General features: G+C 45.4%; 2 protein-coding genes across 3 annotated transcripts in view; one reads left to right on the forward strand and one right to left on the reverse strand.

Annotated features, from left to right (window-relative positions):
• LOC137535392 (zinc finger protein 665-like) overlaps window positions 1-27,536 on the reverse strand; it is a 976,927-nt gene that overhangs the window by 121,643 nt on the left and 827,748 nt on the right. The gene's annotated exons all lie outside the window — the stretch shown is intronic.
• Window positions 10,699-27,536, forward strand: part of LOC137535857 (uncharacterized) — a 532,348-nt gene continuing 515,510 nt past the window's right edge. The window contains exons 1-3 of the mRNA XM_068257740.1: window positions 10,699-10,783; window positions 13,386-14,239; window positions 22,896-23,631. Coding sequence (XP_068113841.1) covers window positions 13,444-14,239; window positions 22,896-23,631 — 1,532 coding nt within the window. The 5' untranslated portion in view covers window positions 10,699-10,783; window positions 13,386-13,443. The remainder of the gene's footprint in view (window positions 10,784-13,385; window positions 14,240-22,895; window positions 23,632-27,536) is intronic.

Below are 27,536 nucleotides of genomic sequence, written 5' to 3' on the forward strand. Positions count from 1 at the left end.
TTCATTAATATTCATATTTAACAAGTAAAAAAACATTTTTCAAATTAGTTTTTACCTTATTTGGGCAAAACTGCATCAAAAATGCATGCAAACGTATGCGTTTTTTCACCATAGGAAAGCATTGCATGCAGAACGCATGCTCTCTGCATACAGTATGCAGAAAGAATGTACTTGTTGAGTGTTTCAAAAACGCATCTAAAACGCATTGAAATACACATACCACTGCATTTTCGTGCGGCCCATAGATTATCCTTATGTGCGTTTTTACATGCGTTTTCTAAAATGCATGCGATTCAAATAAATGTGACCCTGGACTGAAGGAAATATCAGGAAATTAGACCAAAATGAGATCTACTTACCTGGGGCTTCCTCCATCCCCTGGAATGCTATGGAATGCTCCTGGGTACATGAACGCGACTGCGCGCGTCGCGGCCTCGCACTTGTCAGACGCAGAAGATACCAACCTCGCCAGGTCGGCGTCAGCATCAAGAATGGAGGGGAAAAAGTAAAAATAAAAAAAAAAAGGTCTGCTTCCATTTTTTACTCCTAGAACCAACATAATTCCTTTGACATCAGGCATGTTGTTCAAACTTATCTTAAGTGGGACCTCCATCTAAAATAAACCACATAAACATTCAATTTCCATCCAACCTTAGCCATAGCTCACAACTGTCCCCAGTGGCGTAGCTAAGGAGCTGTGGGCCCCGATGCAAGTTTTACAATTGGGCCCCTCAAGCACTCTATACATAACAATTGATACGGTGCACCAAAACCTGCCAATGGCAACTACAGTGTCAGAGGTGCAAGAAGGGGATGAGGAACAGTTTTTTAATGGTTATCACTATTCAAAATATCTAGCAAAGTGATTATTATGAGCACAGGACCAATAGAGAGCTAATACTGTAGTTGAGGGAGGGCCCTTTGGGGCCCCTCTGGCCCAAAGGCCCCGATGCGGTTGCAACCTCTGCAACCCCTATTGCTACGGCCCTGACTGTCCCTCTTTTGGAGGGGCAGTCTCTCTTTGTTAGCCCTGTCCCTCTGTCCCTCTCTCTTCCTCATTTGTCCCTCTTTCAGGACTGATGTACAGATTTATGTAAATATATCTACTGAAAAATGTGTTTCATTGACTCTAAACTTTATTCCTATCCTTTAAATTGATATATTTCTTACTTTCAAATGTTAATATGGAGGAAAATGAACCAGGATAGAAAGGACTAGTGTGGTTTAAATTATAAATACTCATAATTTTCTTATTAAATCTTTATAGTGTGTCAGGGGCGTGGTTAGAGGTGTGGACGATGTGTGCCTTAAGTGTTCCTCTTTCTGATCTCGAAAAGTTGTGAGGCACATTGCACCATCAATTCCAGAAAAACCCAAATGATTCCATCTCATTATTCAGGCTATGTGGGGCTAAAATGCCCATATTATAAATCCACCTCGACTCACACATAGATATTCAAGCAATGTAGTTTCCCCTTCTCAAATTATGTTGGACTTTATCAATATCACCTGTTTGCATGATGTTGTTGCCATGTATCCTCTATACCTCTGTCATGGAACTCCCCTTCCATCTCCTGGACAGTAAGAATTCAGGCGGTGCACATGACGTTGTAGCTGTGTATCCTCTATACCTCTTTCATGGAGCTCCCCTACCCTCTCCAGGAGGGGAAGAATTCAGGTGGTGCGCATGACATTGTAGCTGCATATGCTGTACCTCTTTCATGGAGCTCCCCTACCCTCTCCTGGACAGTAAGAATTCAGGCGGTGCACTTGACGTTGTAGCTGTGTATCCTCTATACCTCTTTCATGGAGCTCCCCTACCATCTCCAGGAGGGGAAGAATTCAGGCGGTGCGCATGACATTGTAGCTGCATATGCTGTACCTCTTTCATGGAGCTCCCCTACCCTCTCCTGGACAGTAAGAATTCAGGCAGTGCGCATGACGTTGTAGCTGTGTATCCTCAATGGAGATGGCCGGAACGGTTCACCGGCGAACTTGTTCGCGCGAATTTCAGTGGTTCGCGCTCGTGGTGAACTGCAAACACAAAGCGAATTCGACCCGCCCCCCTATACCACATCATTGGGCTAAACTTTGACCCTCTACATCACAGTCAGCAGACACATGGCAGCCAAGCAGGCTGCACTCCCGCCTAGACCCCCCCCCCCCCTTATAAAAGGCAGCAGCGTCAGCCATCTTCTCACTCTGTCTGCTGCTGCTGCTGCTAGTGAGAGAAGGGAGAGATGTTGGAGAGATAGGGAAAGCGTTAGTTAGCTATTGTTAGCTTGCTCCTTGCTGATATTTGTTGCTGAAAGCACCCCAAAACAGTTTTTTTGAGAGCTAATGTTTTTCTGATGTGTTTTTTTTGTGTGTGTGCCACAGTGACTGACACTTCATATATACAGCCCTGTCTTTTGCAGCTGGCCCTTGCTGTACTGTGCCAGGCCCAGCACACTGTATTATACCAATCACTGCATAACTTTCCCTGCATCTGTGTGACTGCACACTGTATTGTACCAGTTACTGCATACCTTTCCCTGCATCTCTGTGACTGCACACTGCATTATACCAGTTACTGCATACCTTTCCCTGCATCTCTGTGACTGCACGCTGTATTATACTAGTCACTGCATACCTTTCCCTGCATCTGTGTGACTGCACACTTTATTATACCAGTCACTGCATACCTTTCCCTGCATCTGTGTGGCTGCACACTGTTTTATACCATTCACTGCATACCTTTCCCTGCATCTGTGTGACGGCACACTGTATTATACCAGTCACTGCATACCTTTCCCTGCATCTGTGTGACTGCACATTGTATTATACCAGTCAGTGCATACCTTTCACTGCATCTGTGTGACTGCACACTGTATTATACCAGTTAGTGCATACCTTTCACTGCATCTGTGATTGCACATTGTATTATACCAGTCAGTGCATACCTTCACTGCATCTCTGTAACTGCACACTGTATTAGTCCAGTCAGTGCATATCTTTCACTTCATCCCCCCCATTATGGACAAAATAACAGGCAGAGGCAGGGCACCCAGCAAGTCTGTTCGAGGTTGTGCTGGTGTGATTTTGTGTGGCCCTCGACCAAAGTACAGTGTTCAGAAGGCACGTGCCATCAACCCCCAAGATTGTCAGGACGGAGCTTACTATTTATCACAGAACACCTCATCTTCCTCACGGAACTGTGACATATCTTCCTCCTACTGCTCTGATTCTGGCACCCCACTTAACACTCAGCTGGCAGCCACCACTGCAACTACTAGCACCACATCCGCTCCATTTGAGAGTTCTTAGGAGTTATTTGGTGGGGAATTAACTGATTCACAGCCATTATTGTTACAAGATGAAGGCGCTAAGCATGTTACACCATCTCATATGTCTGAGTTAGGAATCACTATGGATGTAAGTTGTGAGGATGATGAAGTACCTGTTGTTGGCGCAGTTTTGGAGGTGTCTGATACAAGCGAAGCTGTGGAAGATGATGATGATGAGACTGCCATGGATGTCACGTGGGTTCCCAATAGACAAGATGAACAGGGGGACAGTTCAGAGGGGGAGTCAGAGAGGAGTAGGAGGAGACGAGTTGCTGTAAGAAGCAGGGGGAGCTCGTTGTCAGAAACAGCTCGTGGGAGTGTCCAACGGCATGTATCGCCACCTATGGACAGCCAGCCAACATGCCCTTCAAGGGCAGCTGCTGCTGCCACCACCATAGTGCCATCATTAGAGATGACCTGAACCTCCGATTTTCGGTTCGCGAACTTCCGCAAAAGTTCGTTTTGCGCGAACTTTCGCGAACTGCAATAGACTTCAATGGGGAGGCGAACTTTTAAAACTAGAAACACTTATGCTGGCCACAAAAGTGATGGAAAAGATGTTTCAAGGGGTCCAACATCTGAGTTTTTGCATGGATGAGTGGGATAGACGCCAAAAGTCCATGGAAAAAATCTGGATTTGACGCAAAGCAGCGTTTTAAGGGCAGAAATCACATTGAATGCTAAATTGGAGGCCTAAAGTGCTTTAAAACATCTTGCATGTGTATACATCAATCAGGTAGTGTAATTAGAGTACTGCTTCACACTGACACAACAAACGCACTGCAAACAGCTGTTTGTGTAGTGATGGCCGTGCTGGACTGGTGCGCACCATGACGAGAGTGCAGGTGATGGCGGCTTTCCAGCCCATATGGTCGCCGGGCTGAGGTAGCTCATATAGCCGGCGGTCATTGCTTTATTGTGATATGCAAGCCCCTTCACCGCGGCAAGGTAATGATCACGAAGGGGAATTGGCACATGTACATGCCTTTTGTTTTGTTGTTGCAGCTGCAGTGCTGCCAGAAAAATTAGATAGGCATGTACACACACCAGCGGCCTTAAAAATTCAGGAATCCCCCTGGAGTCCTGGACCCTGTTGGTGGTGGTGGAGAAGGCAGTCAACCGGCCTGCGGGCAGAGATGCTGTGTGGGGAGCGACTTAGTCACGGGGCAGGCAGTCACACGGCATGCAGGCAGAGATACTGTGTGTGGGGACTGACTTAGTCTTAGGGCAGGCCTGAGCGTGCTTTGCAGACCAGGCATCCGTGGTCAGATGGACCCTTGACCCAACGCTGTGTGCCAGAGATGTCACCACTTGCCTTTCAACATCACGGTACAGCTTAGGTATCACCTCTTTTCAGAAAAAATTACGGCCTGGTATCTTCCACTGCGGTGTGTGGCTTTGCTTTTGTTTGCTGCTTTTCCTCAGGTGGTCATTCCATTGCAGTTTGTGCTTTGTAATCATGTGCCTTCGTAAGGTAGTTGTCCCTACACGGGTCTTGATCTTTCCACGGCTCAATTTTCGGTGGCAGAGAGTACAGATGGCATTGCTCTCATCTGAGGCAGACACACAAAAACATTTCCACACCGCTGAGCCCTGGGGTGATGGCACTTTGGTGGTGGCGGCCGACTGAGTGTTAAGTGGGGTGCCAGAATCAAAGCAGGAGGAGGAAGACATGTCACGCTTCCGTGCGGAAGCTGAGAAAGAAGAGGTGTTCTGTGTTAAATAGTCAACTACGTCCTGACAATATTGGGGGTTGAAGGCATGTGCCCTCTTCTGAACACTGTACTTTGGTCGAGGCCGCACGAAATCACGAAAGTGCGACCTCGAACAGACCTGCCAGGTGGCTGCCTCTGCCTTTTGTTTTGTCCATATTGGGGGGGATGAAATGAAAGGTATGCACTGACTTGACTAATACAATGTGCAGTCAGTCACACAGGTGCAGTTAACAGGTATGCACGGAGTGGTAAATCACACTGTGTGCACTCACATAGGTAGGTGGGTGCACTGTGAACAACAGGTAGGTATATGCAGTGATGGGTATTACAATGTGCACCTGTCACACACAGACAGGTACCGGACAGGCACAGTGACACTGCGTGCGCTCACGTAGGTAGGTGGGTGCATTGAATTGAACAACAGGTACAGTGATGGGTATTATAATGTGCACCTGGCACAGTAATTATACCACCAAGGGGCCAAAAGTCAGCTGCGACTGTCTGACAGGGCTGTATATAATGCAAGTGGGCCACACACAAAAAAAAAAAATAGATCACAAGAACAAGATTAGCTCTCCAAAGAGCTGTTGAGGGGTGCATTTTTAGCAATAAGAATCAGCCAGGAGCAAGCTAACAAGCCTCCAAGAGTCTAACTAAGCTTTCCCTATAGGTCTCTGCACAGCAGCTCTCCCTTCTCTAAATACTGCAGGCACACGAGTGAGTGAAAAGCCTGATGCTGCCTTTATAAGAAGGGGAGGGGCTCCAGGAGGGAGTGTAACCTGATTGGCTACAATGTGCCTGCCTGCTGACTGTGATGTAGAGGGTCAAAGTTGACCCTAATGATATAGCATAGGAGGCGAATCGAACCGCCATAAAACAAAAGCAAACGCAAACCACCGAAGTTCGCCAGGAACCGTTCGCCGGCGAACCGTTCGGGCCATCTCTAGCCATCATCCCAGGGTTCAGCGGTGTGGAATATTTTTTTGTGTCTCTGCCTCAGATGACAGCAATGCCATCTGTACTCTCTGCCACCAAAAATTGAGTCGTGGAAAGAGCAAGACCCACGTAGGGACAACTGCCTTACGAAGGCACCTGAAGAAGCACAAACAGCAATGGGATGACCACCTGAGGAAAAGGAGCACACAAATGCAAAGCCTCCACCTCTTCTTCTTCCTGCTTCAGGTGCAGCATCTTCAGCCACTTTATCCCTTGCACCTTCACAGCCACCCTTCTCCACTCTACCTCTTACGTTCAGGCTCGTACTGCTGAAAAGGAGGGGCGCTAAGCGCAGGAAGGGGTGAAAGTGGGCACAGAGCAGCAGGGAGGGGGGGAAGCCAGCGGCAGCAGCGGGGAATAGCTTACCGACCAAGAGTCAGATCGATAGCTCTGCGTGCCGCTGGCTGGTCTGGGCTTCTGCACTGACTGTCCAATCACGCTCTTGCAGTACTTCCTGTGAGAGCGCGATTGGACAGTGCAGTGCAGGAGGCCAGACCAGCAGCGGCACGCAGAGCTATCGATCTGACTCTCGTATGGTAAGTGATTCCTGCGCTGGCTACCGCTGCTATTTTGGGGAGGGGGGAGCGCGGAAGGGGGGCCCCTAGGTGAGGGGGGGAGGCTTCTCCCCCCCTCTGTGCCTGCTGCCCCCCCTTCCAGCATGGGGGGCTGAGACCTGTGGCTGCCTACCTAACTGGGGGGGGGGCCTAGGTGAGGGGGGGGGGCTTCCCCGCCGATCTGTGCTCGCTGCCCCCCCTTCCAAGCTGGTGGGAACTTGCATTTTGTGGGGGTATCTGCCGCCAACCTGATTGCATTTTGTGGGAGTATCTGCCTCCAACTTGATTGCATTTTGTGGGGGTATTTGCCACCAACCTGATTGCATTTTGTGGGGGTATATGCCGCCAACCTGATTGCATTTTGTGGGGGTATCTGCCGCCAACCTGATTGCATTCTGTGGGGGTATCTGCCACCAACCTGATTGCATTTTGTGGGGGTATCTGCCGCCAACCTGATTGCATTTTGTAGGGGAATCTGCCGCCAACCTGATTGCATTTTGTAAGGTTATCTGCCACCAACCTGATTGCATTTTGTGGGGGTATATGCCGCCAACCTGATTGCATTTTGTGGGGGTTATCTGCCGCCAACCTGATTGCATTTTGTGTGGGTATCTGCCGCCAACCTGATTGCATTTTGTGGGGGGTATCTGCCGCCAACCTGATTGCATTTTGTGGGGGTATCTGCCGCCAACCTTATTGCATTTTGTGGGGGTATCTTCCGCCAACCTGGTTGCATTTTTTGTGGGGGTATCTGCCGCCAATCTTATTGCATTTTGTGTGCAAATCTGCTGCCAATCTTATTGCATTTTGTGGGGGGATATCTGCCGCCAATCTGATTGCATTTTGTCGGAGAATCTGCTGCCATTTGACTACTTGATGAATTATCACGAGGCATGTAACTACTTGAATCTTCTTTCTAAAATGTATCTGGTCGGACCTAATCTCTGTGAATAACACCGCTACTTATTTTGTGTGTTTATTTTTTTTTTTAAGTCTGCCCATGACTCAACATGAACATGCCGATGTTCCAGTGCGTGGTGACACCCATTTATTTTTGCTGCGCCGCGCTGCGCACACCGCATGTGGACATATTCCTATTGGAGACTGTCCTCAGAAGTGCTCACAATCTATTCCCTACCATAAAGTCATGAAAAATTTGTAGAGTACATTTGTATGTGAGCCCAAAATGGGGGGGGGGGGGGGGAGGAAATGGGGGGAGGGAGGAGGAGGGGGGGAGGAGGAGAGGAGGAGAGGGGGTGGGCCCCAGGCTGAAACTTCCTTGGTGGGCCCTTAGTGTCCCAGTCTGACCCTGCTTACGTTGAGCGGTTCCTGCTCCTCTGCCCACAGCAGCCAGGTGTCCATTAAGGAAATCTTTGAGTGGCCTGCCAGTCACCCCCTTGCTCAGCGTCTGACAGCTGGCTTAGCGGAGCTGTTAGCTCACCAGCTGTTACCATACCAACTGGTGGACTCTGAGGCCTTCCGAAATTTTGTGGCGATTGGGACACCGCAATGGAAGATACCGGGCCGCAATTATTTTTCTAAAAAGGCGATACCCAAACTGTACCGTGATGTTGAAAGGCAAGTGGTGTCATCTCTGGCACACAGCGTTGGGTCAAGGGTCCATCTGACCAGGGATGCCTGGTCTGCAACGCATGGTCAGGGCAGGTACATTACTTATACAGCATATTGGCTCCTTCCTTGGATGTGTGGTGGTAGCCGTTTCTCGGGGTCCCACTCCGGACCGGAATCGAACCCTGATTCCCCGGCCGTTATCCGTGGTCACCATGGTACTGAGAAAGTACCATGGAAAGTTTATCACACAGTTGAATGATTATGTATGTGACAGTATACTTAGGCCATGAATTCCACTAATGTGCCACTGCCAGACTCTTTTGGAGAGTTGGTTTGCTGAGTGCAGCAACAACAGACTCAGCAGGACCTGTAGTGTTTGCAAAGCAGGGCCAGGACAAGGTTACAGATCACCAGGGGCAGAGATTCCAAAATGTACCCCCCCTTCCCCAAAGCAGGTAATTTGGGCACAGCTATGGGTGTACCTGTTAGGTTCTAGATTTACTGGCCATGGCTGGTAATTTGGGTGTCGGGGACAGCACAATAGCTCTGTAGTGAAACTTTGTAGCAGTAGGACAGTGCATAAAGCCCTAGTGGAGTTTGGCTACCTGTGGTGGGAATAGCTAGGAGGGTAGTGATAGGTACCTGTTTGCTAGGGGCTGTGTTAATGTTAGGTGTAGGTAGGGGGTAAGTTAGTGTTATGCATAGGTAGGAGGTCGATTAGGAGGCATATTAGTGTTAGGAACACGGGGCTTCACCCCCCCTCCCCCATACCTGCTTCATCCCAGGGGCCACGTGACAACAGCTGGGTCCCTGTCCCCTTCAGTCATCCAGGGGCATGGCGTTCACTATGGCCTGACTGCTGTCAGAGGGTCCCTTCACCCTGTCCAGTCCAGCTCACATGTGCAGAACGTCTTGTCTGCAAGTAACTCTGCAGGAAGCCGGCACCACTTCTTTTACAGCAGAAGCCAGCTTTCTGCTGTTGCCTAGCAACACAATGCCACAGCCGTGCCTGTCATCTCTCTGATGACAGTGCAGCTATTACAGGGCAAGAGGGTGCATGCGCTTCATAGGAAGCTTGAACCAGGTGACTCGGGGAGGTTCGTTGATTGTGGCAGGTGGGCATGAGAGATCCCAGAGTTGGCAGGCGGGTGAGCAGGAAGGCACAAAGAGCACAAAGGAATGCATCCGCACGTCGCTGCGCTCAGGGGCTGGTGCCTGCCCAGCCTCTGTCTCGGCCCGGCCCTGCGCACATAGATTATTTGTTCTTTTTACCCCTCTAAACAAATAAATAAAGGGCTTTAGACTACAATGGCAACTTAAAGAAAACCTGTAACCAAAAAAATCTCCCCTGGAGGTTACTCACCTTGGGTGGGGGAAGCCTCTGGATCCTTTTGAGGCTTTCCTAGTCCTCCTGTGTCCCACGGGCAGTCTCACTGTGCCCCTCCAGGCAGCAAGGATGTAAATATTTACCTTCCTGGCTCCAGTGCAGGCGCAGTATCGGGTCTCCGCTCAGAGATAGGCGGAAATAGCCGATCGCAGTCGGCCCGCTCTACAACACAGGCGCAAGTCTCCTGCACCTGCATAGTAGAGCGGACCCAACAGAGATCGGCTATTTCCGCCTATCTCCGTGCTGAGAGCCACAACAGCGCCCCCGCTGCAGCCAGGGAAGGTAAATAAATCAGCGCTTGTCAGGCTTGTCGAGGGAGGATTGCCGAAAAGACTTCGGGGGAGCCAGTGCTGGACTGCCTGCAGCTACAGGGATGGGTGAGGCCTCATTTGGACCATGAGGCTTCCATACCTCCCAACTTTTTGAGATGAGAAAGAGGGACACTTAAGCCATGCCCCTGCCACACCCCTGATCACGGCCCTATTCACGCATACCATAAAGATTTCATAAGAGAAATATGTTGTTTTATAATTCAAACCACATTGGTCCTTTCTATCCTGGTTCATTTTCCTTCATATTAACATTTTAAATTAGTAATATATTAATTTAAAGAATGGAAATAAAGTTTAGAGACTATCAAACACATTTTTTTAGTAGAGAAATATATATATTTACATAGAAAGAGGGACAAAGTCCTGAAAGAGGGACAAATGGGGAAAAAAGAGGGACAGAGGGGCAGGGCTCCAAAGAGTTGGTAGCTATGGGCTTCCCCTCCCGAGGTAAGTACCCTCCTGGGAAACTTTTTTTTGTTACAGAGTCTCTTTAAATGGACATCCCAGTCCAGACATTTAATCAGTAATTCTACCTCTTCCCTCCAGTCTACTGGCACTTCCTGTAACTATGGCGACACATCAATATGGCAGCTTACATCTCCACCAACTGTCTGGTGAATAATAATAACAATAACAACAACAATAATAATAATAATAATAATAATAATTATAAAATATAACAAGTAATGTTGTTCAGTGACAGAAAGAATAGTAGTTAGATGGCTGAGAGCAGAGTATTCCACAAACAGAGGCTGCAGTTAGATTTTTCACCACAAGATGGAAACCTTACCTCTTCCAGGTGGAACGCACAGAAAGGAGGAAATGAAACCAAAGACAGGAAATTGTTTAACAGCAGGAGGCGAAGTGGCAGGAGGTGGGAGAGGAGGCATTGTTGGAATAGGTAATAGTGTGATTGTTGTTATATTTTGGGCAGAGCAGAGGTCGGGGTAGACATACTTTGTTACAGAGGAGGTCATAGTACACCTGTCACTATCCTGATCATTCCCCTTGAAGTAATTGCCATACAAGAGATTTTTATATAACTGCTGTGACTTGTTTGCCAGATTTCCAGTAGCCCGCCTACATGTGCCAGAGATTATGGCTGGCATCTCACCTTCCTAGTAATAATTAAATCACATCACAAGGAAAAGAGAGGGTATATATGGAATATAGCTATCTCCCTCCAGTTCTGGCATTTTCCCCCCTGTATAGCCTCTTCTACCCCTAGCATGGCCATATTACCCCGCAATGTAGCCATATCCCCTATCCCCCATCCCCCCAGTTTCTCAGCGCCCCCCTGAAGTAATAATACTCTTCGAGACTAGGGTTGCAACAGTATGAAATATGACGGTATGATAACCGTCTAAAAAAAATTACGGTATACGATATTACACAATTATTGCCTTGTGGCTAATCTTTCAGAGGGCTGCGGTCAGCGACGGGGAACAATGGAGTAGAGATGGAAGCCTCAATAGGATCCCGAGGCTTCCCTCTCTTTACGTAAGTATATGATTTTGTACACGTGCTTCGGCTCGTGTACACTTTAAAGTTAAAGTATGTAACGGCCAGAACCCGAAAACTTCAGGATCTGGCCAGCCAATACCCAAACTTGCCAGCTATTGGTGCCCCCAGTATAGGTTAGCCAGGTAGGTGCCTCCAGTACTAGTAGCCAGTATAGTTGTGCCAGGATAGGTTAGCAAGGTAGGTGCCTCTAGTATAGATAGCCAATATAGTTGCCCCAGTATAGATAGGTATAGTTGCCCCAGTATAGTTATAGGTGCTTCCAGTGTAGGTAGCTAGTTTAGTTCCCCAAGTATAGGTGTAGGTGCCTCCAGTGTAGGTAGCTAGTATAGTTCCTCCAGTATAGGTATAGCTTCCTCAGTATATGTATAGGTGCCTCCAGTGTAGGAAGCTAGTAAAGTTCCCCCAGTATAGGTATAGGTGCCTCCAGTGTGTAGGTAGCTAGTATAGCTTTCCAGTATGCCTCCAGTGCCTTCAGTGTAGGTAGCTAGTATAATTCCCCCAGTATAGGTAAAGTTGCCTTCAGTGTAGGTAGCTAGTATAGTTCCCCAGTATAGGTGTAAGTGCCTCCAGTGTAGGTAGCTAGTATAGTTCCTCCAATATAGGTATAGGTGCCTCCAGTGTAGGTAGCTAGTATAGTTCCCTCAGTATAGGTATAGGTGCCTCCAGTGTAGGTAGCTAGTATAGTTTCTTCCAGTATATGTATAGGTGCCTCCAGTGTAGGTAGCTAGTATAGTTCCTTCCAGTATATGTATAGGTGCCTCCAGTGTAGGTAGCTAGTATAGTTCCCCCAGTATAGGTATAGGTGCCTCCAGTATAAGTAGCCAGTATAGTTTCCCCAGTATAGGTATAGGTGCCTCCAGTATAAGTAGCCAGTATAGTTTCCCCAGTATAGGTATAGGTGCCTCCAGTATAAGTAGCCAGTATAGTTTCCCCAGTATAGGTATAGGTGCCTCCAGTGCAGCGGTGGGAGAGAACAGGCAGAACCTACTGCCCTGCCTTCTTCAGCCAGCGACACACAGCGTCTATGTTTTTCCTCCCAGGCATCGTTACTTTAATAACAGCGCCCCCTGTGATGACATGTGGCTGCATCATCACAGGGGGCGCTGTTACCAATGTGACAATGCCTTGGAGGGAGTAGATTGTAGCCACGTGTGGCTGAAGGAGGGTGGGTAGTTTCTGCCTGCCGATGTGGCTGTTCTCCCCCGCCGATGCGCCGCCCTTGCTCCGCCCCCTAATACCGGTAAAACGGGAATGTGCATGGTATGATTACCATGCACAATCAAACCGCAGTATACTGTCATACCGGTATACTGCAGAAGCCCTATTCGAACCTACCTAATACTGGGGGTACATCTGGCAATTTAACTCTGAGAGTCAGAGAGTCTGCACAAAGATGATGGCTGGTGGGTCACAGCTAGGGGGTGGAGCCATGTAACAAGGGGCGTGGCTGGTAGGACAGGCAGAGAAGATGGAGGCTGCAGCTGGAGAGGGGTGGGTGGCCTCTGCTGCTTTGGTCCTGGTATTGGCACTGCTCCAGCTGGGAGGTTTGTTGCTACGGCTCTTGGAGGGTTTGGGGTTAGTAGGTGATGGACAGGTGGGCTCAGCTATGGTCAGGATATGGAGCTGCAGTCCCATCTGTCTAGTTCATCAGGTGCCAGAGCCATAAGTAATGATAATTTATAGCTAATTAGCTGCAGGCCTCTGCTCCTATCTCCCCCTGTCTCCAGCTGTTCTCTCTTCACATCCTCATCCATCTACCGCTGCCGGCACTGCTGTAACCTCCCAGGAATGTGTGCATGGAGAGGAGGAGAGAAGCACCAGATGATGAGCAAGGCACACTGGAAGAGAGGACTGTGGTACTGAATGTGCAGGATACCACAGCTTATGGGATATTATCACCCCCTAGCAAATTATGTTCTTTTCTGTGCTCTGTTTATTACTGCTAATATTTTACAGCTATAATCTGTTATCCTTTTCAGAACTATGATCTGAGTTGAAAGAAAAAGAGAGACGTATGTGAGGGGTGATCAGTACTATATGGAGGAGGGTGTCATGCTGGTGACAATTAAAGATGAAGAAGAAGAAGAGACATATGTGAGGAGTGATCTGCAGTCTGTGGAGGAGGGTGACATGATGAGGACAATTAAAGATGAAGAAGAGACATATGTGAGGAGTGATCAGCCATCTATGGCGGAGGGTGACATGATGAGGACAATTAAAGAGGAAGAAGAGGAGACGTATGTGAGGAGTGATCAGCAGTCTATGGAGGAGGGTGACATGATGGGGCCAATTAAAGAGGAAGAAGAGGAGACATATCTAAGGAGTGATCAGCAGTCTATGGAGGAGGAAGACATGATGAGGGCAATTAAAGAGGAAGAGAAATATGTGAGGAGTGATCAGCAGTCTATGGAGGAGGGGGACATGATGAGGACAATTAAAGAGGAAGAAGAAGAGACATATTTGAGGCGTGATCATCAGTCTATGGAGGAGGGGGACATGATGAGGACAATTAAAGAGCAAGAGGAAGAGACGTATGTGAGGAGTGATCAGCAGTATATGGAGGAGGGGGACATGATGAAGACGATTAAAAAGGAAGAAGAGGAGACGTATGTGAGGAGTGATCAGCATTCTATGGATGAAGGTTTAATAATAAGAGTTATTAAAGAAGAAACCTATGTGAGGGGTGATCAGCAGTCTATGGAGGAGGGTGACATGATGAGGCCAATTAAAGAAGAAGAAGATGAGACATATGTGAGGAGTGATCAGCAGTCTATGGTGGAGGGTGACATGAGGACAGCTATAGATGAGGACCATCTTACAGAGAGCAGAACAGGTGAGTAATAAACATGAAATATTGAAACATCTTTAGTTAGTATGACTGTGTCACTGCTCACAGATTGGCCATATTAGGGTTATGCTATCTACTCCTGTTAGATTTTTGTCCTCTAAAGCTATTATTCTTAATTGTATTTGGTGACATCTTAGTAATAATAGCAGTACAGACACTGTGATGGCTTCGGGGTATGTTCTGTTCTGTGGAGAGGAGGAGGTGGTGATGGATGTGTAAGAAGCATCCTGATACATCTCACAGCAGAGATACAATGCTGATCGGGCGAGTACTTTGCAACTCTGACAGTCACTCACTAAATTGTATTTGCCAGTTGTGTGTGGTCCGGTGTTAGTCATGGAGAGAATCCAAGGACATAACAACAAAAGTTGTTTAGGTGAATTACAACTGTACAAGATGTCTCTGCAAGCTTTCCAAACCTTAAAGGGAAGGTCCAGGCATATTAAAAAAACAAAATCCACTTACCTGGGGCTTCCTCCAGCCCCTGGAAGTCGTCCTGTGCCCTCGCCGCAGCTCCAGTGGCTTCCAATGTCCTCCTCTGCAGATGCTGACCTCGCCAGGTCGGGTTCTGGGTTGGCTTCTTGTGCGGGTCACATGGTCTGGCCGACGTCATCAGGATTGTACTGCACAGTACAGGCCTGGTGACATCGGCCAGACCACGAGACCCGCGCGGTGGAGCGCACAAGAAGCCAACCAGGAACCCGACCTGGCGAGGTCGGCTTCTGTAGCGGAGGACACCGGGAGCTGCGGCGAGGGCACAGGACGGCTGCCAGGGGCTGGAGGAAGCCCCAGGTAAGTGGATTTTGTTTTTTTTAATATGCCTGGATGTATACTATAAGTTTCTTCTTCAGACATGATACAGAGCTGGATCAGAACCATACAAAAGGAATGTCACATACAGCAGCTTATATATGATTGTCCACCAGGGTATACAGCATTCTGACATCATGACTTCCTCTTTTTGAAATGTAAAAGATTCATCTGTGCTTAGATCTATTCACCTCGAGAGCATTTCACACAAGCACTGATCCAATGAGCTGTATGCTAGCGAGCACCTGTAGGTAGACACAAACCATAATCAAATTAGCTATCAGAGAACAACAAATGATAAAAGAGGGAAAAAAAGATGGTAACAAACAAAACTGTCCGCATCACCTGCATACACCGGAGCGTGCTTAAGTCAAAAGACGCAATGCAAAAATAGGAAGAAAAAGGAACCCAGGAAAACAGCTCCGCTCAGCTTCATGAGTTCGAAAGTATTAGCATATGAGCTTTATTATCTATGGTCAGTCAAAGTAAGACAAATAATGCACTTCATGATGATTCAAATGATTATAAACATTTCAAACATTGGCCTCAATTCACTAAGATCACGCTGGTGGTAATAAGGCAAGTGAAAACTTATCACCACACATCAATCTGTATTTTTATAGTTATTTCACAAAAGAAGCTTGCCTTATTAGCGTGTAGTGATACGTTTTCACAGTGAGAGTGTTGTCTTATCACTCCAGTCCTTAAGTTATCACCTCTGTAGTTATTTTTACATGCAGTATATAGAGAGGGGAGGAGAAGTTGCAGGCAGAATGTTGCTCCACCCTTCCTGCTGCCAGGACTATTACAGCTAGCCTGTGTAGACAGCCAGGGTAGGAGAGAGAGAGGCTGTGGCTGGGTATGTGTGTGTGTGCGTGCCTCTGTCTGTGAATGTTGTGTGTCTCTGTATATATACATACATACATAGTATGCTTGGTGCCCCTCTCTCTCTCTCTCTCTCTCTCTCTCTCTCTCTCTCTCTCTCTCTCTCTCTCTCTCTCTCTCTCTCTCTCTCTCTCTCTCTCTCTCTCTCTCACTCTCCCCCCTCCATCTCCGTGTGCCTGCTGTGTATATTTCTCTCTATACAGAGTCCCAGTCTGCATGAACCAGAATACAATAATTCAGACAGCTCAGAATGCTTCCCTTTACACTGCAGTCTGAAGTAACATTTCACTTAACAACAGCTCAGGCCAGGTGATAACTTCTCACACATGTTACGCTTGCTTCACTCTCTGTGATTTAACAGCCTGTCTTTAACTTCAGAATTCTGTAGTTATTTTAAGGATTGAAACATTAACTTTGGAGAGCTCTCCTTAACTTAACCACTTCAGGACCACACCCCCCTAGTGACCAGACAATTTTTTACAAGTCAGGCCACTGCAGTTTTAAGGCCTTGCTGCAGGGCCGCACAACTCAGCACACAAGTGATCCCCCCCCCTTTTCTGCCCACCAACAGAGCTTTCTGTTGGTGGGCTCTGATCACTTCTGCCTTGTTTATTTATTTAGCCTATGAGAGCCGATCGCTCTTGTGCCCCCCCCCCCCCCAGTGACACGGCTGTCCTCAGTACAGCACTGTCGTAGATCGCAGCGCTGTAAAATGTAAATAGACAGCGGTTTCGCAGTTTAACAGTCTCCTAGCGGCGATTGCCGCTGGGAGACTGATGACCAAGCGGAGATGCACATGCATAACGCCAATTGGCGTTACATGGTCCTGGAGGAGCCACCACGTTCACTCCGATTAGCGTGAGGCGGTCTTTAGGTAGTTAAAGACAGAATAGTTAACTTTAGGTTTGCCTGAGGTAAATTGTTTAGTGAATACTACATGCCTTATCACCATGGTGATAACACTAAAACAGCTTAGAAACGTTATTAAAAGACATGAGATGTGCTTAGTGAATTGAGGCCAATGTCCTATAAAACTCAATGCCTTTAATATGCCATATGCATAATACACTGTAAACTGCACACTGTAACAATATTGCCTACACTGGGAGCTCTATGCCTGAGCCCCCAGGTGGTAGAACTCTGGTTTAGTAAAGTGCAATAAGGTGCTAATGCTATACAAGTTAAACAATAAAGTGCTAGTGTTAAACATCTGTGCATAAATATATAGACAGGTAAACCAGTATTTAAAGTATAAACGTTTCACTATTTATTCAAAGTTAAAAAAAACCTTAAAATCTTAAAACACGGTGCACCAGAGTACCTATTACGCAAACAAGCCACCCTCTCATACACACACATACAATAGAAGGGCCCTTCTATCTAATCAACTTCCCCCAATAATAGCCACTTCCTACAAAATGTTCGTTCCAAAAAGGGTTAATACTCCATATGATTCCTTCGTTGCAACATATAATCAAAAGTTCCTTTTGCAGTGGGTGTCTCAGTTCAACCTTAAGCTATAAACATAAGATTCCAACTTATTCAGTTTATATTGGGCAATATCCGCATAAACTCACGTGTTCCATAATATAGACAGTCTATGGCAACTTCTCACAGGGTAGATCCCTCCACTTAGAGCTTCTTTGCTCTTACAAGATACTTCTGCTCGCTGCCTGTCTCAGCTTCTCTCGGCGTCTTTCTTGCGGCATACGTGGGTTCTGTCTGTCAGGCTCAGAGCCCCGCTCGCTGCACTTCCGCTCAGCTGATCCGGCTTGCATGTCAGGATGGGTGACGTCACCTCGTAAGCCTCTGGACCTTTGTTCACGAGCGGCTGCTGCGCGCTTACACAGCCTGCTCAATCCCGGGCTCCTAAGCAGATACTTTTTTGCATTAAAGCGACCTCTGTGCGTTTCAGCCAATAACGTTGGCCCTCATCAGGAGGATTTGGTAATGATGAGGGCCAACGTTATTGGCTGAAACGCGTAGAGGTCGCTTTAATGCAAAAAAGTATCTGCTTAGGAGCCCGGGATTGAGCAGGCTGTGTAAGCGCGCAGCAGCCGCTCGTGAACAAAGGTCCAGAGGCTTACGAGGTGACGTCACCCATCCTGACATGCAAGCCGGATCAGCTGAGCAGAAGTGCAGCGAGCGGGGCTCTGAGCCTGACAGACGGAACCCACGTATGCCGCATGAAAGACGCCGAGAGAAGCTGAGACAGGCAGCGAGCAGAAGTATCTTGTAAGAGCAAAGAAGCTCTAAGTGGAGGGATCTACCCTGTGAGAAGTTGCCATAGACTGTCTATATTATGGGACACGTGAGTTTATGCGGATATTGCCCAATATAAACTGAATAAGTTGGAATCTTATGTTTGAAGCTTAAGGTTGAACTGAGACACCCACTGCAAAAGGAACTTTTGATTATATGTTGCAACGAAGGAATCATATGGAGTATTAACCCTTTTTGGAACGAACATTTTGTAGGAAGTGGCTATTATTGGGGGAAGTTGATTAGATAGAAGGGCCCTTCTATTGTATGTGTGTGTATGAGAGGGTGGCTTGTTTGCGTAATAGGTACTCTGGTGCACCGTGTTTTAAGATTTTAAGGGTTTTTTTAACTTTGAATAAATAGTGAAACGTTTTTGCTCTTAAACTAGCGCATGTTATTATTGATTTTTATGAATTACAATTTACAAATTTGAGGGTGGAGGGATCCCCTCATATAACGTGCAGCTTAGGAGGTTGATGACCTAGCGCTAATTGTGACAGACATTCAAGTATTTAAAGTATACCTGAGATGAAAGCCATCTCATGTACTATACTTTCCTGGGGCTTCCTTAACTGCCGGGCATAAAATCAAAAAACAATTCTTTATTTTTCATCTGGTAAACAAGTAATGAGGATGCTAACCAGGCAATCCAAAAGTTGAAAATCACTATTACTTTTCTGATTTATTATTTATTCAAGTATTTATATAGCGCCGACATATTACGCAGCGCTGTGCAGAGTTTATTGTCTTGTCACCAACTGTCCCTCAGAGGGGCTCACAGTCTGGTCCCTGCCATAGTCATATGTCTATATCATGTAGTGTAGTGTATGTATCATAGTCTAGGGCCAATTTAGGGGAAGCCAATTAACTTATCTGTATGTTTTTGGGATGTGGGAGGAAACCGGAGTGCGCGGAGAAAACCCACGCAGACACGGGGAGAACATACAAACTCCTTGCAGATGTTGACTTGGCTGGGATTCAAACCGGGGACCCAGCGCTGCAAGGCAACAGCGCTAACCACTATGCCACCGTGCTTGTTGATAAATGATCATTCCCTAGTTCACCTGACTCTTATTTCGTACATTGCTGCACAAAGGAAGTTGCAGGGCATGCTGGGTGTCTTTTTTTGCTTCTTTACTTTCCATCTTTAACTAATGCAGCCTGATTGGCTGAAGCCTCTTTCCCCCCTGTTTTCCCCTCCCACACCTCTGTTCCTCTCTGATTGGCCAATATTTCTCATGCTGAGACAGTGCACTTTCTATTGCAGAGCAGGGTAGGAGTGCCTGAAGACTGGGAGGAGGGCAGGCAATGCATACACAATCAGGCACAGGAGAGTTGGGAGGAAATTATATCAGGATTGGCTTCAAGATAGACACAGTTCAAATAGAGAATCCTAAGAAGGATTTTCTCTTTTTTTACTATGGAAATATCACTAAAATCAAAGCATGGACAGTGCAATACATATGCTATGTAAGTAGAGCAAGTATTTATGTACTGATATATGTGGTTTTTTTTTTCTGAGATAGTATGGCTGACAGCTCCTATTTAAGCCCCCTTGAGGCCGCTCAGTCCTTCGTCGTGTCCATGGGTGGCTCCTGTCCTCCACAATACAGGCCGAAAGCCTAGCCGAGTTGGGCTTCATCGCGCATGCAGGGCCAGACACTCTCCCCATCGCGCTCCCCCAGATGGAAGTGTTCTGCGCTTGCGTCTGGCCAAGCATGCGTGATGAAGCGCAACTCGACCAAGTTTTCAGCCCGTATTGTGGGGGACAGGAGCCACCCGTGGAGACAGCGAGGGACTGAGTGGCCTCAAGGGGGCTTAAAGAAACCCCAGGTAAGTATGGAACCTGAGATGGCTTTCATCTCAGATACACTTTAATGAGTGAAGCAGCCCATAGAAGGGAAGTGCATAGCGTGAAAAGTAATGAGATAATTAGCCCAGATAAATGAGTGCAGGTATCGGCGCGCGGCAAGGAGAGATGGAGGACCCTCTCAAACAGACCCACTAGCTCTGCGGGCGTTACCCCGAGAGGAGATGACTAAACTAGTGGGCTGCACAAAGAATGCATTGCTATGTGTTTTCACTGTTAGTTTTTTTAATGTATTCTTTCACTTGATAAATATGCACATTTATAAAAAAAAAAATCACAAAGCAGAAATGCACAAAAATGCAAATGGCAAAAAAGGCAAATGCAGTTAATATCACAGAAATGCACATCGCAGAAAACGGATGCTTCTCTGCACAGACACCTGCGCTCCCAGCCTCACTGAGGATACTTTGTTGGGTATTTGTGCTGTTCGTGTGGAGCGCTGTATACATTATATGGACATATCATAGTACAGTATTTATGTGAGTGAGAAGCAAACCCAGACCAGCTATTCTATTATTCTATATATGAGTGAGGCTGGGGCATTGCAGCGATGTATTCAGTGTTTGGGAGGTGGGTAGTGCACTAAATGTATTATATTATAACACTACACAATGGTAATAATAATGTGTAAGTGACACCACATTGCTCTACAAGCAGAACAGAGATTTCTTGCAATAAGTACATATACAGTGGTGTGAAAAACTATTTGCCCCCTTCCTGATTTCTTATTCTTTTGCATGTTTGTCACACTTAAATTTTTTTGCTCATCAAAAACCTTTAACTATTAGTCAAAGATAACATAATTGAACACAAAATGCATGTTTTAAATGATGGTTTTTATTATTTAGTTAGAAAAAAAACTCCAAACCTACATGGCCCTGTGTGAAAAAGTGATTGCCCCCCTTGTTAAAAAATAACTTAACTGTGGTTTATCACACCTGAGTTCAATTTCTGTAGTCACCCCCAGGCCTGATTACTGCCACACCTGTTTCAATCAAGAAATTACTTAAATAGGAGGTATCTGACACAGAGTAGTAGACCAAAAGCACCTCAAAAGCTAGACATCATGCCAAGATCCAAAGAAATTTAGGAACAAATGAGAACAAAAGTACTGTAATTGAGATCTATCAGTCTGGTAAAGGTTATAAAGCCATTTCTAAAGCTTTGGGACTCCAGCGAACCACAGTGAGAGCCATTATCCACAAATGGCAAAAACATGGAACAGTGAAAAACCTTCCCAGGAGTGGCCTGCCGACCAAAATTACCCCAAGAATGCGGAGAAAACTCATCCGAGAGGCCACAAAAGACCCCAGGATAACATCTAAAGAACTGCAGGCCTCACTTGCCTCAATTAAGGTCAGTGTTCATGACTCCACCATAAGAAAGAGACTGGGCAAAAACGGCCTGCATGGCAGATATCCAAGGCGCAAACCGCTTTTAAGCAAAAAGAACATTAAGACTTGTCTAAATTTTGCTAAAAAAAACATCTCAATGATTACCACGACTTTTGGTAAAATATCTTGTGGACAAAAGTTGAATTTTTTGGAAGGTGCGTGTCCCATTACATCTGGCGTAGAAGTACCACAACATTTCAGCAAAAGAACATCATACCAACAGTAAAATATGGTGGTGGTAGTGTGATGGTCTGGGGTTGTTTTGCTGCTTCAGGACCTGGAAGGCTTGCTGTGATAGATGGAACCATGAATTCTACTGTCTACCAAAAAATCCTGAAGGAGAATGTCCAGCCATCTGTTCATTAACTCAAGCTGAAGCGATCTTGGGTGCTGCAGCAGGACAATGACCCAAAACACACCAGCAAATCCACCTCTGAATGTCTGAAGAAAAACAAAATGAAGACTTTGGAGTGGCCTAGTCAAAGTCCTGACCTGAATCCTATTGAGATGTTGTGGCATGATCTTAAAAGGGTGGTTCATGCCAGAAAACCCTCAAATAAAGCTGAATTACAACAATTCTGCAAAGATGAGTGGGCCAAAATTCCTCCAGAGCGCTGTAAAAGACTCCTTGCAAGTTATCGCAAACGCTTGATTGCAGTTATTGCTACTAAGGGTGGCCCAACCAGTTATTAGGTTCAGGGGGCAATTTCTTTTTCACACAAGGCCATGTAGATTTTGAGTTTTTTTTTCTCACTAAATAATAAAAAACATCATTTAAAACTGCATTTTGTGTTCAATTATGTACTCTTGGACTAATAGTTAACGGTTTTTGATGAGCAGAAACATTTAAGTGTGACAAACATGCAAAAGAATAAGAAATCGGGAAGGGGGCAAATAGTTATTCATACCACTGTAGGTCTGTTGTCACAGGAGTAACACATTGCTTCCATTGTCTCATCAAGCTCTACGTTGTACTGCTTTCCATGTGTGGCCAATGATTTATGTGTAGGGAGGGACAGTGAGATGCAAATAACTCTGACTTGTATGCAAATATAATGCAAATTGAATGCAACTAATCACATTTGTCAGAAAATGTTTTATTGGCTAAATTCTAAGCTACATAAAATTAGCATGCAAGCCAAAGTTATGGTCATGTGATTGGCTACCTGTAATAAGCACAACCTTCTGCAGTTCCCTGTCAGGCTGATAACATGTCATGATCAGTGACAACTCTGAGCTGGTGTAAATTGTATGTTTATTATATGCAAAGTTATGCTGCTGCTTCATCTGGTCAGTTTCCAATCTGCATAACCTTTGCATCAACTTGGAATTCTCAGCAGCTCACTGACCCTCCCTAATGATAATTGCTCCTCCCCTCAGAATTCTCTAACAGGAAGTGATGATGTTTCTCTATTTGCAGGGTGGAGTCCCGGCATCAGGAACCTCTCAGAGACTCGTCTCTCTGCATCCACAGACTGTACAACGGATGATGATGTCACAGGACAAGAGTCTCCTGCAAATATCCTGGTGACCCCAAATATTCCCCCAGACTCCCCTAACCTTTCTAACCCTGAGGGGCCTCATTCCCAGCACAGCTCTCCACCTGCTGGAGGGCCTTATCCCTGTTCCATGTGTGGGAAATGTTTTATATGGAAATCACATCTTGCCACACATGAGAGAACTCACACTGGTGAAAAACCTTATTCATGTGCTGAGTGTGGGAAATGTTTTGTAGCTAAAGGAAACCTTCAAATACATGAGAGATCTCACACTGGTGAGAAGCCGTATTCATGTGCTCTGTGTGGGAAAAGTTTTGGAGTTAAAGGAAACCTTGCCAGACATGAGAGATCACACACTGGTGAGGCACCATATTCATGTGCTGAATGTGGGAAATATTTTCTACAAAAAACACAATTTGTCAATCACGAGAGATCTCACACTGGTGAGAAACCATATGCATGTGTTGAATGTGGGAAATGTTTTGTAAGCAAATCATACCTTGTCAAACATGAGAAGTCTCACATGGGTAAGAAGCCATATTCATGTACTGAGTGTGGGAAATGTTTTGTCCGTAAATCAAATCTTGTCAGTCATGAGACATCTCACACTGGTGAGAAGCCGTATTCATGTGCTGAGTGCGGAAAATGTTTTGGAGATAAAGGAATTCTTGTCAGACATGAGAAAACTCACACCGGCGTGAGACCATATTCATGTACTGAGTGTGGGAAATGCTTTTGTCGCAAATCTCACCTTGTCAACCATGAGAGAACTCACACAGGTGAGAAAACATCCATGTTTTGAATGTGGGAAATGTTTTGGAGGTAAAGGAAGCCTTTTTAAACATGAGAGATTTTACATGAGTGAGAACCCCTTTTCATGTACTGAGTATGGGAAATGTTTTGGGTGTAATCACTGCTTGTCACTTATGTTGAGTGTGGGAAATGTGTAAGGCCCGGGTTCACACCGGCGTAAAAAAAATTCTGTTCCTGGATCAGAACGGATCCTAACGGATGCAAATGGATCCAACGTTAACCTATGAATCTGTTCACATTCGTCCATCCAAATGGATCCGTTCCGCACGATCCGCTGAACAGACCACAAGTTTCCTGCAGCACCAATTTTTTCGGACTGTTAAATGGAATCTGAAGCGCTGCATTGGGGACAATGAGAAAACAGAACATTCTTCATACTAGTGAAGAAACGAACCGCTTTAAATAGAAAAATACACTTTGGAATGGAACATAAGCAGCAGAATGGAAACGAGTGAAAACGGATCCGTTTGACTGGTGTTAAGATCCATTTTCACGCATCCATTTGCCACTTCAACGCAAGTGTAAACGGGGCTTTAGCCATAATTGTTTATACAGTGTTTCTTTTTTTTTTTCTTGCAAAGTGCACATGGAAACATTAATATACAGAATCCTAAGGACTCTTTCAGTCTACTCAGTGCATTTGTTTGTTAAATTGTTAATGTTCGTTATCTGAGGTGACATGATGAGATAAATATGGGTACATATAGTACTTAGAACTTGCCTGTGTTCACTTTTTTTGTTTCCATCGCAAGGGTTAACCTCCCTGGCGGGGCATTTCTTTCTGGAGTCTAAAAGCGGGACATTTTTTTTCAAGAATTTTAGGCCTCCAATTCTTAAAGAGAATCTGTATTGTTAAAATCGCACAAAAGTAAACATACCAGTGCGTTAGGGGACATCTCCTATTACCCTCTGACACAATTTCGCCGCTCCTCGCCGCATTAAAAGTGGTTAAAAACAGTTTTAAAAAGTTTGTTTATAAACAAACAAAATGGCCACCAAAACAGGAAGTAGGTTGATGTACAGTATGTCCACACATAGAAAATACATCCATACACAAGCAGGCTGTATACAGCCTTCCTTTTGAATCTCAAGAGATCATTGTGTGTTTCTTTCCCCCTGTTCTCATGCACTGAAGTTTCAGGGTGCTTGTTTCTTCCTGCAAACATCTTTGCCCTTGTCTGTAATTCTTCAGTATGTGAAAGCCCAGCCAGCTCAGGGGACGATTTATCCAGCTTGTAAAAGATAAGAGAGAAGCTGCTCTAATCCTAAATAACACACAGGCAGTGTGCATAGAGGGGCCTGGAAGGGGAAGTTCATAGCAGAACCACAACACTGAAGAACTTGGCAGCCTTCCAGACACAGGCTGACAAGTCTGACAGGGGAAAGATACATTGATTTATTACAGAGACAGTGATAGTATAAAGTGCTGCAGTTAGCCAGAACACATTAGAATAGCTTTTTGAACTTGTAGGATGATAAAAAACAGGATGCAATTTTTGTTACGGAGTCTCTTTAAGGCATAACTCACCAAAATATATCAGAATAAAAGCCTGGTAGACATTCTGCATATAAAGAAAAGACTGGAACACAAAATTGTTGAAATAATTGAATTTATCAATAAACTGAAAAAATAGCGAAACTGTACAAATAAGACAGCAGATTATTATACAGTATGTACATGTATACCTAATACACCTCCCACATATGGTATATTTTAACCATTTCTGGCGCCCGGACATGAAGCTCACGTCCGGGCGGCTGCTCTGCTGCGGTGCTGTGCTTCGGCGCTTTCCCGCCACCGTGGTGTCCCCCGGTAGCCCTGGGATCAGTGAATGGGAACATGGTTCCCTATCACCAATCTGTGTCCCCAGCAGAAAAACCGAAGCGCTCTTACAAGAGGCTTCAGTCTTTCTGAACGTCAAAAATTCCGCATCCCCCTTGTGCTTCCGCTTAGCGAGAAGCACAAAGAGAAAATAAAAAACTCAAGGTGGCCATCTTGTGGCCAAATAGTAAAACTACATCTACATATTTTTTTACATTACAATTTACACATATAATAACATTAAAAATTAACTGTTTATTTCCCACACCAAAATATTACCCAAATAAAATTTTTAAATAAATAAAATAAAAAAAAGACATAAATAGTTACCTAAGGGTCTGAACTTTTTAAATATGCATGTGAAGGGGGTATACTACGAATTTTTTCAAAATTATAAGCTTGTAAATAGTGATGGACGCAAAACAGAAAAATACACCTTTCCAAATAAAATATTGGCGCCATACATTGTGATAGGGACAAAATTTAAATGGTGTCATAACCGAAACAAACGGGCAAATAACATACATAGGTTTTAAATATGGTAGCGTGGATTATTTTAAAGCTATAATGGCCGAAAACTGAGAAATAATGAATTTTTTTAATTTTTTTCTTATTAATCCTGTTAAAATGCATTTATAAAAAAATAATTCTTAGCAAAATGTAACACCCAAAGAAAGCCTAATTAGTGGCTGAAAAAACAAGATATAGATCAATAAATTGTGATAAGTAGTGATAAAGTTATTAGCAAATGAATGGGAGGTGAAAATTGCTCTGATGCATAAGGGGAAAAATCCCCGCGGGTTGAAATGGTTAAAGCAGGGAACGGCACAGAGTCCAACATCACAATCGGGGCGCGATTCCTTTCTGAATTTTTTCCCTTTCTCATCAGTCTAAGGATGACCATACATGGTACAATTTTTTCATCCAATCTTACCATTTCTATGTAGTATAAGGGTAAATTAAGTGAATATATTGAAAGGATCATTTAGGCAGTTACCTTCTATTACATAGAAATGGTAAGATTGGATGAAAAAATTGTACCATGTATGGCCACCATAAGGATGACCATACATGGTACAATTTTTTTATCCAATCTTACCATGTCTATGTAATATAAGGGAACTGCCTAAATTATCCTTTCTGTATATTCACTTAATTTACCCTTATACTACATAGAAATGGTAAGATTGAATGAAAAAATTGAACCATGTATGGCCACCATTAGAGCAGCAAACAACACATGTCCTGGTTGGTGTATTTTTTTTAGGAGTGGGTGAAATATACTCCATTGTCTCAGCTTGCTGCCTGCACGATTCTACTGCCCTGATTGTGATGTTGGACTCTGTGCCGCTCCCTGCTTTAAAATATACCATACGTGGGAGGTTTATTAGGTGTACATAATAACCTGCTGGCCAGTGAGGTGCTCCGGGTTCACAGTGTAGGAGGCATGGCGCCCCACTCTGGCACCTGCTGCAGTCTGTTATTTCTGGCAGACGCACTCACACATCTTCCAGATAAAGTCTGCGTGAGTTACTGGCCTTTCGCTGTGCTGCTTGTAGAGGATGTACGCATTCCACAAGCTTTGCTCCAGGAGATGACGAAAGATCTTTTTGTAGAACTTTTTCTGTTTGTTTTGTACTGCGGGGTAATTGCCTCATCGGCTCTGTCCACACCACCCATCGTGCAATGGTAGTCCACCGTGACCTAAGCTTTTGAATGTCTTACTCTCGTTCTGGCGGTGACAGTTGAGGAGTCATGGACTGTGCTGAGGAGACAGACGTCTTTTTTTGTCACGCCAGTGCAGAAGGAGAGTTCAGAGTCCAAGGTGACACCCAGACAGCGGGCCTGGGAGGTCGGGTGAATGGTTGTGTTATCGATTGTCAGGTGGAAATCTGGGAGGGGTGCAGCAGCATGGGGTGTAAAGATC

This window comes from Hyperolius riggenbachi, chromosome 10 (assembly GCF_040937935.1).
Source record: "Hyperolius riggenbachi isolate aHypRig1 chromosome 10, aHypRig1.pri, whole genome shotgun sequence".
NCBI classification, from domain to species: domain Eukaryota; kingdom Metazoa; phylum Chordata; class Amphibia; order Anura; family Hyperoliidae; genus Hyperolius; species Hyperolius riggenbachi.